This window comes from Pelophylax lessonae (genome assembly GCF_965119305.1).
Source record: "Pelophylax lessonae genome assembly, chromosome: 1".
Lineage (NCBI taxonomy): Eukaryota > Metazoa > Chordata > Amphibia > Anura > Ranidae > Pelophylax > Pelophylax lessonae.
The window spans coordinates 884,351,011-884,364,513 of record NC_138768.1 but is presented as its reverse complement, the minus strand read 5'-3'; the positions used below and the strand labels follow the sequence as shown (position 1 = coordinate 884,364,513).

General features: G+C 43.0%; 1 protein-coding gene across 1 annotated transcript in view; it reads right to left on the bottom strand.

Moving 5' to 3' along the window:
* The window catches only part of LOC309550682 (cytosolic phospholipase A2 gamma-like), a gene marked incomplete at its 3' end in the record, with an annotated part of 223,268 nt that overhangs the window by 47,043 nt on the left and 162,722 nt on the right, over nt 1–13,503 (bottom strand). The window contains exon 9 of the mRNA XM_082251017.1: nt 333–368. Within this exon, the coding sequence (XP_082107143.1) occupies nt 333–368 (36 nt within the window). The remainder of the gene's footprint in view (nt 1–332; nt 369–13,503) is intronic.

The window sequence follows — 13,503 nt, the reverse complement described above, 5'->3', positions numbered from 1 at the left end:
GTACATCACACACCTGATACCTGTATACTGTACATCACACACCTGATACCTGTATACTGTACATCACACACCTGATACCTGTATACTGTGCATCACACACCTGATACCTGTATACTATACATCACACACCTGATACCTGTATACTGTACATCACACACCTGATACCTGTATACTGTGCATCACACACCTGATACCTGTATACTATACATCACACACCTGATACCTGTATACTGTACATCACATACCTGATACCTGTATACTGTACATCACACACCTGATACCTGTATACTGTGCATCACACACCTGGTACCTGTATACTGTACATCACATACCTGATACCCTTGAACTGCGTGGCACCATTTGCTCATCTGCATGAAGTAAAACAGACAGAGAACATGTAGAGAATGAGTGACTCCGCCTCCATTGAATTGTATTTCACAGTACGGGTATAAATATCATACATTCTAATACAAGTATTACCATAATATCTGTGTGTGCAGTGTGTGTGATACACACCTTCTCCCAGAGGGGGGCACTGTTCCTGTAACACTCTGCCCACATTGATCTATCTATCTATAATCTGTCTGACTGTCCATAATCTGTCTGTCTATAATCTGTCTGTCTGACTGTCTATAATCTGTCTGTCTGACTGTCTATAATATTTCTGTCTATTATCTGTCTGTCTGACTGTCTATATTCTGTCTGTCTATAATCTGTCTGTCTGTCTATAATCGGTCAGTCTATAATCTGTCTCTCTGACTGTCCATAATCTGTCTGTCTATAATCTGTCTGTCTGACTGTCCATAATCTGTCTGTCTGACTGTCTATAATCTGTCTGTCTGACTGTCTATAATATTTCTGTCTATTATCTGTCTGTCTGTCTTTCTGTTTATAATCTGTCTGTCTGACTGTCTATAATCTGTCTGTCTATAATCTGTCTGCCTGTCTATAATCTGTCTGTCTATAATCTGTCTATAATCTATCTGACTGTCTATAATCTGTCTGTCTGACTTTCTATAATCTGTCTGTCTAGCTACAATCTGTCTTTCTGTCTGTCTATCTATTCTCTCTCTGTCTATAATCTGTCTGTCCACAATTTTTCTGTCTGTCTATAATCTGTCTTTCTGACTGTCCATAATCTGTCTGTCTATAATCCTTCTAACTGTCTATAATCTGTCTGTCTCTCTGTCTGTCTGACTGTCTATAATCTTTCTGTCTACAATCTGTCTGTCTATAATTTGTCTGACTGTCCATTATCTGTCTGTTTTTAATCTGTCTGACTGACTATAATCTGTCTGTCCATAATCTGTCTGTCTATAATCTGTCTGTCTGTCTGTCTATAATCTGTCTGTCTATAATCTGTCTGTCTATAATCTGTCTGTCTATAATCTGCCTGTCTATAATCTGTCTGTCTTTCTATAATCTGTCTGTCTATAATCTGTCTGTCTGTCTATAATCTGTCTGTCTATAATCTGTCTGTCTATAATCTGTCTGTCTGTCTATAATCTGTCTGTCTATAATCTGTCTGTCTGTCTATCTATAATCTGTCTGTCTGTCTGTAGAGATGTCCTTGCGGTTCGCCCAGCGGTCGGTTCGCGGCAAATTTTGCTTGTTCGCTACCCACCAAATTTGTGAACACATGGCGTTTTTCGCGGTGGCCATATTAGTTTACATTGGGGAGAACTTTGACCCATGACACAGCCATCAGGTGGAACGGGACAGCCAATAAAAACATTTCAGCACATGGACATGCCCCCTACCCTATAAATAGACCTGAGCTGTCGGCCATTTCACATTCTGCTTTTTGCCAGTGTAGGGAGAGGTCCACTGTGCTCATCAGGGAGAGTTTGCTAGACACAAATAGCTGTGAAGATCCACAAAAGTCCTTTTCAGGGCTGGTATTTTGGTATAGGTCTACTAGTATCTTCTCAGTATAGGGACAGGTATCCAGTCGGTGCTTTAGGGGCAGTTAGAGATCGGCAGCAGTCACACAAATCGCTCTGTTAATGTCCACAAAAGTCCTTTAAAGGGCTGCAAATGTTTTGGTATTGCTGTGCAGTGCACTAAAAAGGGGGGGGGGGGGGTAATCCACAGTATAATATAATTTATAGAAAGCATATTAAACATATTATAGTGGATTAGTAGTATTATTGTGCACTGTGCAGCATTGTGACAGGTGTGGTGGTGACTGAGCGTTGCTGCAGCAATACTACAAACAGTGACAAAAGAATTTATAATGTATTATAACTGGTGTGATAGACCAATGCCCCCCCAATACCACATATTGAAGTGGGGTGTTATCTGAGTATACTTTTTACAAGTGTATTTGTGTCCTGCAACAATATTGCCTCTTTTGCGGAGTTAATTCTGCTACATACAGTGCCAAACTCACTGGCCAATTTTTTGAACAACTGGTGTGATAGACCAGTGCCCCCCCCCCCCAATACCACATATTGAAGTGGGGTGTTATTTAACACTGTACTTTTCTAAGAGTGTATTTTAGTACTGCAAAAATGTGGCCTCTTTTACTGTGTTAACTGTGCTACACACAGTGACAACAGTTACTGGCCAATTATTTGTAGAACTGGTGGGATAAACCTGTGGTCCCCCAATACCACAGATTGAAGCGGGGTGTTGTCTACCTTTTTCCAGATAAACTGCGATTCTCTAGAGTCTTTTGTCACAGGGTGATTAAAAAACATGACAGGCAGAGGAAGAGGCAGACACGTATGCAGGGGTGGTAGGGGTAGGGCAGGAGCAGTAGGCCGGAGACAAACTGTGAAGTTTCAAAAGCTGCGTGCAATTATGTCAAAGGATGCACCAGACTTGGTTGAATGGCTCGCTCAGCCTTCCTCTTCTGCACCCTCTGCACCCTCTTCACTCTGCTGTGTGCACCCTCAAAGACACCACCACCACCACCACATACCCTCCGCTTGAGTCACTGGAATTATTTTCCGATCCATCACAAGATATTTGCGATGCGCAGCCATTCCTGGCATCGGATCAGGAAGAGGAGGTAGCAACAGCCGCCACTCAGCAGTCTGACGACAGTACCCAGATCAGCTCAAGGAGGTTGGTCCCCGCTGTTGCTGCCGCCTACTCCGAGATCTCGAATGTTAGTGGTGGTGAAGGTGACGTGGATGATGACGTGTCTATGGACGTCACGTGGGTGTCCACAAGAGAGGAAGAGAAAGGGAGTTCAGAGGGAGAAACGGACCGGCAGATAGGGAGGAGAAGCAGGCAGAACTTGCATTGCACAAGAGATACAAAGCAGACTGCAAATGTATCAGGAGTGAGCCATCAACCATGTACAGTCACATCTGGTGACACCGGCACATGGCTCCTCAGTGTGGACTTTTTTTAATGTGTCCGTTAATGTGTCCGTTGCTGACAACAGTGTTGCCATCTGCAGCCTTTGCAGTCAACGCATAAGTCGCGGTAAGCCCAACACTCCCCTAGGGACAACCGCCTTAAAAAGGCTTAAAAAGGCACCTGAACTCCCATCATTGAGCCCAGTGGGAGCAACGCCATCAGAACCCACAAAGCCACACTCCAGGCTCTCACCGTCCAGCGCCTTTTCCTTCTCCTCTCTCCTCACATTTTTACTCCACTCCACCTGCCATGATGCCGTCGTCACGCAGTTCTGGAAAAAGGCAGGCTTCTGCGGTCCAAATGTTCCTCGCAGAAGGGCATTCCAGGGCTGTATGGCCATGTTCAGCGGCAAGTAAATATTTCTCTGGCACACAGTGTTGGTGCCAAGATACATCTGACCACAGACATGTGGTCTAGCAAACACGGGCAGGGAAGGTATATCACTTTTACTGCCCACTGGGTGAACCTTCTGACGGCCGTCAAGCATGTAACCCGTGGCACCCGTGTAGATTTAGTTGTACCGCCACGGATTGCAAGCAGGCCTGCCTCTTCTTCTCCTCCTCCTCCATCCTCCCTCTCCTCCTCGGCTGACTCCTCCTCTTCTGCTGCTACCGTCTCTTTCACTGCGCCGCCCAAGATCCCCAGAACCTTTTCCACATGCCAGGTGAGACGTTGCCATGCTGTGCTGCGTCTGTTGTGCCTGGAAGCCAAGAGCCACACTGGTCCTGCACTCCTTTCAGCTTTGCGTTCACAGGCAGATGGTGTGCGACAACGGTGCCAATATACTGAGTGTGCTGAAACAGGGCAAAACAACACACGTGCCATGCATGGGACACGTCCTGAACTTGGTGGTGCAGCGATTCGTTGGCAAATACCCTGGGGTCCAGGACGTCTTGCGGCAGGCCAGGAAAATTTCTGCCCATTTCCGAAGATCTTACACAGCCATGGCTCGCCTTGCTGACATTCAGCGGTGACACAACCTGCCCGTCAGGCGTCTTATTTGTTACTGCCTGACGCGATGGAACTCAACGTTGCATATGCTCGATAGGCTGCTCCAGCAGAAACGTGCAGTTAACGACTACCTGTACGAACTCTGCAGCAGGACAGGTTCTGGGGAGCTTGGTTTTTTTCACCTCGCCAGTGGCTGCTCATGCGCGACGCATGAAGACTTCTGCGGCCATTCGATGAGATCACCAAACTGGTCAGTCACGGCCAGGGCGCCATAAGTGACATTATACCTTACACCTTCTTTCTGGAGCGTGCATTGCGTCGTGTCAATGAACAAGCCGTCGAGGAGCAGGAGCAGGAAGATGAGGAAGTTGCAATGTTGGAAGAATTCCCAGGGGGTGCTACTCCATCTGAGACAAATCAACAACAGGAGTCTGAAGAGGAGTCAGAGGAGGATGGTACTGGGGGGGGGATGAGGAGGAGCAAGAAGAGCATGCTTTAAACCTTTCTGGGATCCCTGGTGTTATCCGTGGATGGGGGGAGGAGAACGAGGATGACATTTTATAGGATGATGAGCTGGAAGCAGGCCACTACACCGCTTCCAGTTTAGTGTAAATGGGGGCCTTCATGCTCCAGTGTTTTAAGGGGGATCCCCGTATAAAATTCATAAAGACCAAGGACCATGTGGCAACATACTTAGACCCCCGGTACAAACATAAAATGGTGGGAATGTTACCACAATCAAAGAGGGCGGTCAGAATGCAGCACTTCCAGGCCTTGCTGCGGGAAATGCAGCATTCTGCTTTTGCGTGCGCTGACAGACGAATTTCCAGTCACAGAGAGAGCAATCCAACGGGTAGCAATCCAACAGCGCCTGCAAGAAGAGGGCGGTTTGAAGATGTCTTGGTCACTTCAGATATGAGATCCTTCTTTCAGCTGAACCATCGACAGCTGTACTCCGGATCCAGCAACAAGGAATGCCTAGACCGTCAGGTGTCCGACTACATCGAGTTAAACGCCGATGTGGACACTCTGAGGAGTGATGAACCCCTGGAATACTGGGGGGCAGGCTTGACCTCTGGCCAGAGCTTGCACAATTTGCAATGGAAATGTTGGCTTGCCCCCCATCCAGTGTCCTGTCCGAAAAGACGTTCAGCGCAGCAGGGGGGATCGTGACCGATAAGCGCACTCGCCTAGCTCATGACAGTATAGACTACCTCACATTTATAAAAATGAATGAGGCATGGATCTCTAAAGAATTCAACACATGTGACCAGTAGACCAGGTTTCATTTAAATTCCTCCATGCCAGGCCACAAATATCCGCCAGACCACCCTCCACCCACAGCAATTCCTGGTCCTTGGCTTTGCTACATACAGCGGCATAAAAGGCATTTCATGTCCAAATTTTTGGGGCCTTTCAGGGCCGACAATTATTTTTTCTGTGAATGCCTAATGTACCTCCAGCCACAGAATACAACTTTCTTTGCTGTCAGGTAAACCCATGTGGGCTAATTTTTGGGACTTATGCAGGCCGACACTTACTTCTGTATACTGTGAATGCCTAATGTACCTCCAGCCATCAAATACTACGTTCTTAGCTGTCAGTTAAACCCATGTGGGCTAATTTTTGGGGCCTATGCAGGCCGACACTTACTTCTGTATACTGTAAATGCCTAATGTACCTCCAGCCATCAAATACACTACGTTCTTTTCTGTCAGTTAAGCCCATGTGGGCTAATTTTTGGGGCCTATACAGGCCGACACTTACTTCTGTATATTGTGAATGCCTAAGGTACCTCCAGCCATCAAATACTACGTTCTTTGCTGTCAGTTAAACCCATGTGAGCTAATTTCTGGGGCCTATACAGGCCGACACTTACTTCTGTATACTATGAATGCCTAATGTACCTCCAGCTATCAGATACACTGTGTTCTTTGATGTCAGTTAAACCCATTTGTGAGCTAATTTTTGGGGCCTATACAGGCCGACACTTACTTCTGTATACTGTGAATGCCTAATGTACCTCCAGCCATCAAATACACTATGTTCTTTGCTATCAGTTAAACTCATGCGGGCTAATTTTTGGCGCCTATACAGGCCGGCACTTACTTCTGTATACTGTGAATGCCTAATGTACCTCTAGCCATCAAATACTACGTTCTTAGCTGTCAGTTACACCCATGTGAGCTAATTTTTGGGGCCTATACAGGCCGACACTTACTTCTATATACTGTGAATGCCTAATGTACCTCTAGCCATCAAATAGTAACTATGTAACTCTAAATACACTACGTTCTTTGCTGTCAGTTAAACCCATGTGAGCTAATTTTTGGGGCCTATACTGGCCGACACTTACTTCTGTATACTGTGAATGCCTAATGTACCTTCAGCCACAGAATACTACGTTCTTAGCTGTCAGGTAAACACATGTGGGCTAATTTTTGGGGCCTGGAATGGCCGACACTTACTTCTTTATCCTGTGAATGCCTAATTTTTTCAGACTGGAATTGAAAAACAATGGGTCTGTAAAGGTTCCACAAATTGTGGACTGCATGCGGACCCATTTTACAGATGTGTGAATGGACCATATATGTATTTGACATATATTTACCGGCTGCTGTCAGTTCTGGCTGATTTATGAAAAAAAAAATTTTGCTGTAAAAAAAATAATAATTTAGGGCAACTTTTCCAATTGCAATACTTCTGTTATGACATTGTCCATGTGCTGGGACTATTTGTGCACAGCTAGTACGTATTTTGTGGCTGCAAATATGACCTAAAGGTTTTTAAAGTTCGCCTCCCATTAAAGTCAATGGGGCCCGCCGCAAACATTTGCGGCTGACGTGCGCGAACCGCCCCGGCCGATGTTCGTCCATCTCTTTCTTTCTGTCTATAATCTGCCTGTTTATATTCTGTCTGTCTGTCTGTCTACAATCTGTCTGTCTATCTATAATCTCTCTGTCTATAATCTGTCTTTCTGTCTGTCTATAATCTGTCTATCTATTATCTGTCTTTACCTTTTCGCGCATGCGCATTCAGAGCGTAGGCCCCGAACGGCATCTTGTGACGCACGCCGCTACGCTCGTTTGGGGCAGAACTTCCCCTACTTATCGGCTCATTCATTGCCCCTCTCTGCAATGCAGGGACAGGACACGCGTGGTGTAACATACCAGGTATTTTACTTTATTGACATCCTCTCTGGATACTCCATTCTTAACACTTACCTATCTTTTACTTTTAATTTCACCACCCATATGTTGGTTATCAAGCCTGTTAATGGGTTTCTTTTTACACCATTTCCCCTTGCCTTTGCTATACCATACCTCTAATGGAAACTTCTCTATAGATATGGTTATATCTTGTGGCTATTTAGATTCCTTACATTTAAGTAATGACACACTATGCTCACTTTCACTTTTTTGATCAATTTTAAACCATTTCTACTCTCATTATATGATTGGATTGCTTCTATACATCCGATTATACACTAAAAAAATATATTTTTCTTTTCTTGTCCTCTATATTATCAATATATTTTATTTCACCATTAATTATTATCACCACCCTTCATTACTCCCTACCAGATCCTTTAGGACATTTGTCCATTCTCTGTTTACCACCTTGAGGACTATTTCATCAGTTCCTAGGATCATTTTTCACCTTACCTGGTTCCTTGCTTTGATTATTATCTCCGGATTTTTTTTGGTAAGATATATGGAGTCCATACATATTTGGACTCAATATCGTTAGCCATTACTCTACCTATTCTTATAATGATATTCCATATTCTTGGTATAAAATTATTATTATTATTATATTTTTACATGCATAAATACATATATATCTTTTACTTATTTAGAATTCTTGTATTGAGCCATTCACCCGCCCAATAGCCGTATTCAGTGGGGATTGGTTCCCGTGTTCGCCACGGGGGGGGGGGGGGGGGGGGCAACGCATACCTTATGCTCCGGGATTCATCCATCGGGTCGCATGCCACATACCTCCAGGTGATATAGATTGTTAGGCTTCTCTCTGACTATGTCACATATAATATGTTTGTACAAAATTAAAGATTTGCTATGTGTTTTGTGATATATATTATATGTATCTTTCTTTTCTTTCAGTAACTGTATTGATGTATATATAAAACCCCTCAACTGCCCCTGAGGAAGCGGCGTTTGCCATGAAACATGTCGGGCTTCAGTTTTGGGCATCATCGGTCTTCATGCTGGTACTAACCTGGACATTCGATGTCTGGTTGGTCTAGGGTCTATAGTACAATCTATAAACCCCAGTGTAGGACATGATATGTATGCTTTAATTATACAGTTTAATATGATTGTGCTTGCAACTACATGTTCTTAATTCATATTGTATCACTGTCTCATCTTGTTTGATAATACAGTGTATTTTTATACTTATGTTTTTTCAATAAAATATTTGATTTTATACATATTTTCTAATTATATTGGTCTATGACGGCGCCCCTGTAGAAAGTCCCCCATAGATACGCCCCCTTTCTCTTTCCCCCTTTTTTCTTCATTTATGCATGCTATAAAATTTTTGTTGGCTGTCAACAGAACGGCCGATTTTCCGTCAGTCAGTACAGATTTCGGCAGACAAAAATCGGATGAGCAAGACTAGGCATGCTCAGAGAAGAAAAAACACACGGAAAGTAAACCATCACATGACATCACTTCTGAAGTTGGTTTTTGTTGGCCGAGAAAATTTGTGTGCAGTCTAGAGCACATTCCAACCAACACAACAACACTGGACAAAAGACGGCCGATCGGTCGGCCGATAATCGTTATGTGTGTACGAGGCTTTATAATATGTCTGTCTATCTATAATCTGTCTGTCTATAATCTGTCTATAATCTGTCTGTCTGTCTATAATCTGTCTGTCTGTCTATAATCTGTCCGTCTGTCTATAATCTGTCTGTCTATATATAATCTGTCTGTCTATATATAATCTGTCTGTCTATATATAATCTTTCTGTCTATCTTTAATCTGTCTGTCTATCTATAATCTGTCTGTCTATAATCTGTCTGTCTATAATCGGTCCGTCTGTCTATAATCTGTCTGTCTATCTATAATATTTCTGTCTATCTATAATCTGTCTGTCTGTCTATAATCTGTCTGTCTATAATCTGTCTGTCTGTCTATAATCTGTCTGTCTATAATATGTCTGTCTGTCTATAATCTCCCTGTCTATAATCTGTCTGTCTATCTATAATATTTCTGTCTATCTTTAATCTGTCTGTCTATAATCTGTCTGTCTATAATCTGTCTGTCTGTCTATAATCTCTCTGTCTATAATCGGTCCGTCTGTCTATAATCTGTCTGTCTATCTATAATATTTCTGTCTATCTATAATCTGTCTGTCTGTCTATAATCTGTCTGTCTATAATCTGTCTGTCTATAATATGTCTGTCTGTCTATAATCTCCCTGTCTATAATCTGTCCGTCTGTTTATAATCTGTCTGTCTATCTATAATATTTCTGTCTATCTATAATCTGTCTGTCTGTCTATAATCTCTCTGTCTATAATCGGTCCGTCTGTCTATAATCTGTCTGTCTATCTATAATATTTCTGTCTATCTATAATCTGTCTGTCTGTCTATAATCTGTCTGTCTATTAAGCCGTGTACACACGCATCGATAGTTGGCCGACCGATTGGCCGTCTTTTGTCCAGTGTTGTTGTGTTGGTTGGAATGTGCCTAAACTGCACACAAATTTTTTCGGCTAACAACAACCAACTTCAGAAGTGATGTCATGTTCTGGTTTACTTTCTGTGTGTTTTTTCTTCTCTGAGCATGCCCAGTCTTGCTCATCTGATTTTTGTCTGCCGAATTCTGTACTGACTGACGAACAATCGGCCGTTCTGTTGACGGCCAACAAAAATTTTATAGCATGCACGCCAGATTTTGTTCGGCCGAAAAGTCGCAGTCGGTTGTCGGAAGCATCATACTAACAAGCCGACAATCGGCCGATCGGACGTTGGACGAAAATTCACGGCCAACAATCGGTGCGTGTGTACGAGGCTTTAGTATGATGCTTTCGACAACCGACTCTGACTTTTCGGCAAAACAAAATCTGGTGTGCAGGCTATAAAATTTTTGTTGGCCGTCAACAGCCGATTTTCCGTCAGTCAGTACAGATTTTTAGTCATCTATTATCTCTCTGACACTTTATGAATAACATACAGTATAATAATAAGAATGTCACATCATACATGGAAGTTTTGGTGGAATTATTCTCCATTCTATACGATTGGGATCTCATCCCATAGGGGAGAATATATACGAAACCATCTAGAATGTTCCCTCTCTGACAGTACATTCTATATGTTCCCTCTCTGGCAGTACATTCTATATGTTCCCTCTCTGACAGTACATTCTATATGTTCCCTCTCTGGCAGTCCATTCTATATGTTCCCTCTCTGGCGGTACATCCTATATGTTCCCTCTCTGGCGGTGCATTTTATATGTTCCCTCTCTGGCGGTACATTCTATATGTTCCCTCTCTGGCCATACATTCTATATGTTCCCTCTATGGCAGTCCATTCTATATGTTCCCTCTCTGGCGGTACATCCTATATGTTCCCTCTCTGGCGGTACATTCTATATGTTCCCTCTCTGGCAGTACATTCTATATGTTCCCTCTATGGCAGTCCATTCTATATGTTCCCTCTCTGGCAGTACATTCTATGTGTTCCCTCTCTGGCAGTACATTCTATGTGTTCCCTCTCTGGCAGTACATTCTATATGTTCCATCTCTGGCAGTACATTCTATATGTTCCCTCTCTGGCAGTACATTTTATATTTTCCCTCTCTGGCAGTACATTCTATATGTTCCCTCTATGGCGGTACATTCTATATGTTCCATCTCTGGCAGTACATTCTATATGTTCCCTCTCTGGCAGTACATTCTATATGTTCCCTCTCTGACAGTACATCTTATATGTTCCCTCTCTGACAGTATATTCTATATGTTCTCTCTCTGATAGTACATTCTATATGTTCCCTCTCTGGCAGTACATTCTATATGTTCCCTCTCTGACAGTCCATTCTATATGTTCCCTCTCTGGCAGTCCATTCTATATGTTCCCTCTCTGGCGGTACATTCTATGTGTTCCCTCTCTGGCAGTCCATTCTATATGTTCCCTCTCTGGCGGTACATCCTATATGTTCCCTCTCTGGCAGTACATTCTATATGTTCCCTCTCTGGCAGTACATTCTATATGTTCCCTCTCTGGCAGTACATTCTATGTGTTCCCTCTCTGACGGTACATTCTATATGTTCCCTCTCTGGCAGTACATTCTATATGTGCCCTCTATGGTAGTACCTTCTATATGTTCCCTCTCTGGCAGTACCTTCTATATGTTCCCTCTCTGGCAGTACATTCTATATGTTCCCTCTCTGGCAGTCCATTCTGTATGTTCCCTCTCTGGCAGTACATTCTATATGTTCCCTCTCTGGCAGTACATTCTATGTGTTCCCTCTCTGACGGTACATTCTATATGTTCCCTCTCTGGCAGTACATTCTATACGTTCCTTCTCTGGCAGTACATTCTATATGTTCCCTCTCTGGCAGTACATTCTATATGGTCCCTCTATGGTAGTACATTCTATATGTTCCCTCTCTGGCAGTACATTCTATATGTTCACTCTCTGGCAGTACATTCTATATGTTCCCTCTCTGGCAGTACATTCTATGTGTTCCCTCTCTGACGGTACATTCTATATGTTCCCCCTCTGGCAGTACATTCTATATGTTCCCTCTCTGGCAGTACATTCTATGTGTTCCCTCTCTGACAGTACATTCTATATGTTCCCTCTATGGTAGTACATTCTATATGTTCCCTCTCTGGCAGTACATTCTATATGTTCCCTCTATGGTAGTACATTCTATATGTTCCCTCTCTGGCAGTACATTCTATATGCCCCCTATCTGACAGTACATTATATATGTTCCCTCTATGGTAGTACATTCTATATGCTCCCTCTCTGGCAGTACCTTCTGTATGTTCCCTCTCTGGCAGTACATTCTATATGTTCCCTCTCTGGCAGTACATTCTATATGTTCCATCTCTGGCAGTACATTCTATATGTTCCCTCTCTGGCAGTACATTCTATATGTTCCCTCTATGGTAGTCCATTCTATATGTTCCCTCTCTGGCAGTACCTTCTATATGTTCCCTCTCTGGCAGTACATTCTATATGTTCCATCTCTGGCAGTCCATTCTGTATGTTCCCTCTCTGGCAGTACATTCTATATGTTCCCTCTCTGGCAGTACATTCTACGTGTTCCCTCTCTGACGGTACATTCTATATGTTCCCTCTCTGGCAGTACATTCTATATGTTCCCTCTCTGGCAGTACATTCTATATGTTCTCTCTCTGGCAGTACATTCTATATATTCACTCTCTGGCAGTACATTCTATATGTTCCCTCTCTGGCAGTACATTCTATGTGTTCCCTCTCTGACGGTACATTCTATATGTTCCCTCTCTGGCAGTACATTATATATGTTCCCTCTCTGGCAGTACATTCTATATGTCCCCTCTCTGACAGTACATTCTATATGTTCCCTCTATGGTAGTACATTCTATATGTTCCCTCTCTGGCAGTACATTCTATACGTTCCCTCTCTGACAGTACATTCTATATGTTCCCTCTATGGTAGTACATTCTATATCTTCCCTTTCTGGTAGTACATTCTATATGTTCCCTCTATGGTAGTACATTCTATATGTTCCATCTCTGGCAGTACATTCTATATGTTCCCTCTCTGACAGTACATTCTATATGTTCCCTCTCTGGCATTCCATTCTATATGTTCCCTCTCTGGCAGTCCATTCTATATGTTCCCTCTATGGTAGTACATTCTATATCTTCCCTCTCTGGCAGTCCATTCTATATGAGGGAAGCCATGTGATGGATACAGATCTATATATAGAAGACGTCTCCTTACCTTCCTTCTTACCGGAAATCCAATTCCAGCCTCCTGGATAAAATGAATGGAAAGAATTGGTGTAAGGAATAATGACCCCGGCCTGTGTGTATTCCCCCTCCCCCCATGTATGATGGGACCCCGGGGGGACTTTTATGAAGGTGATAGAATAAAATAATATAAAATAAATGTAATACTAATTATTAATATATTCCCACTGGAT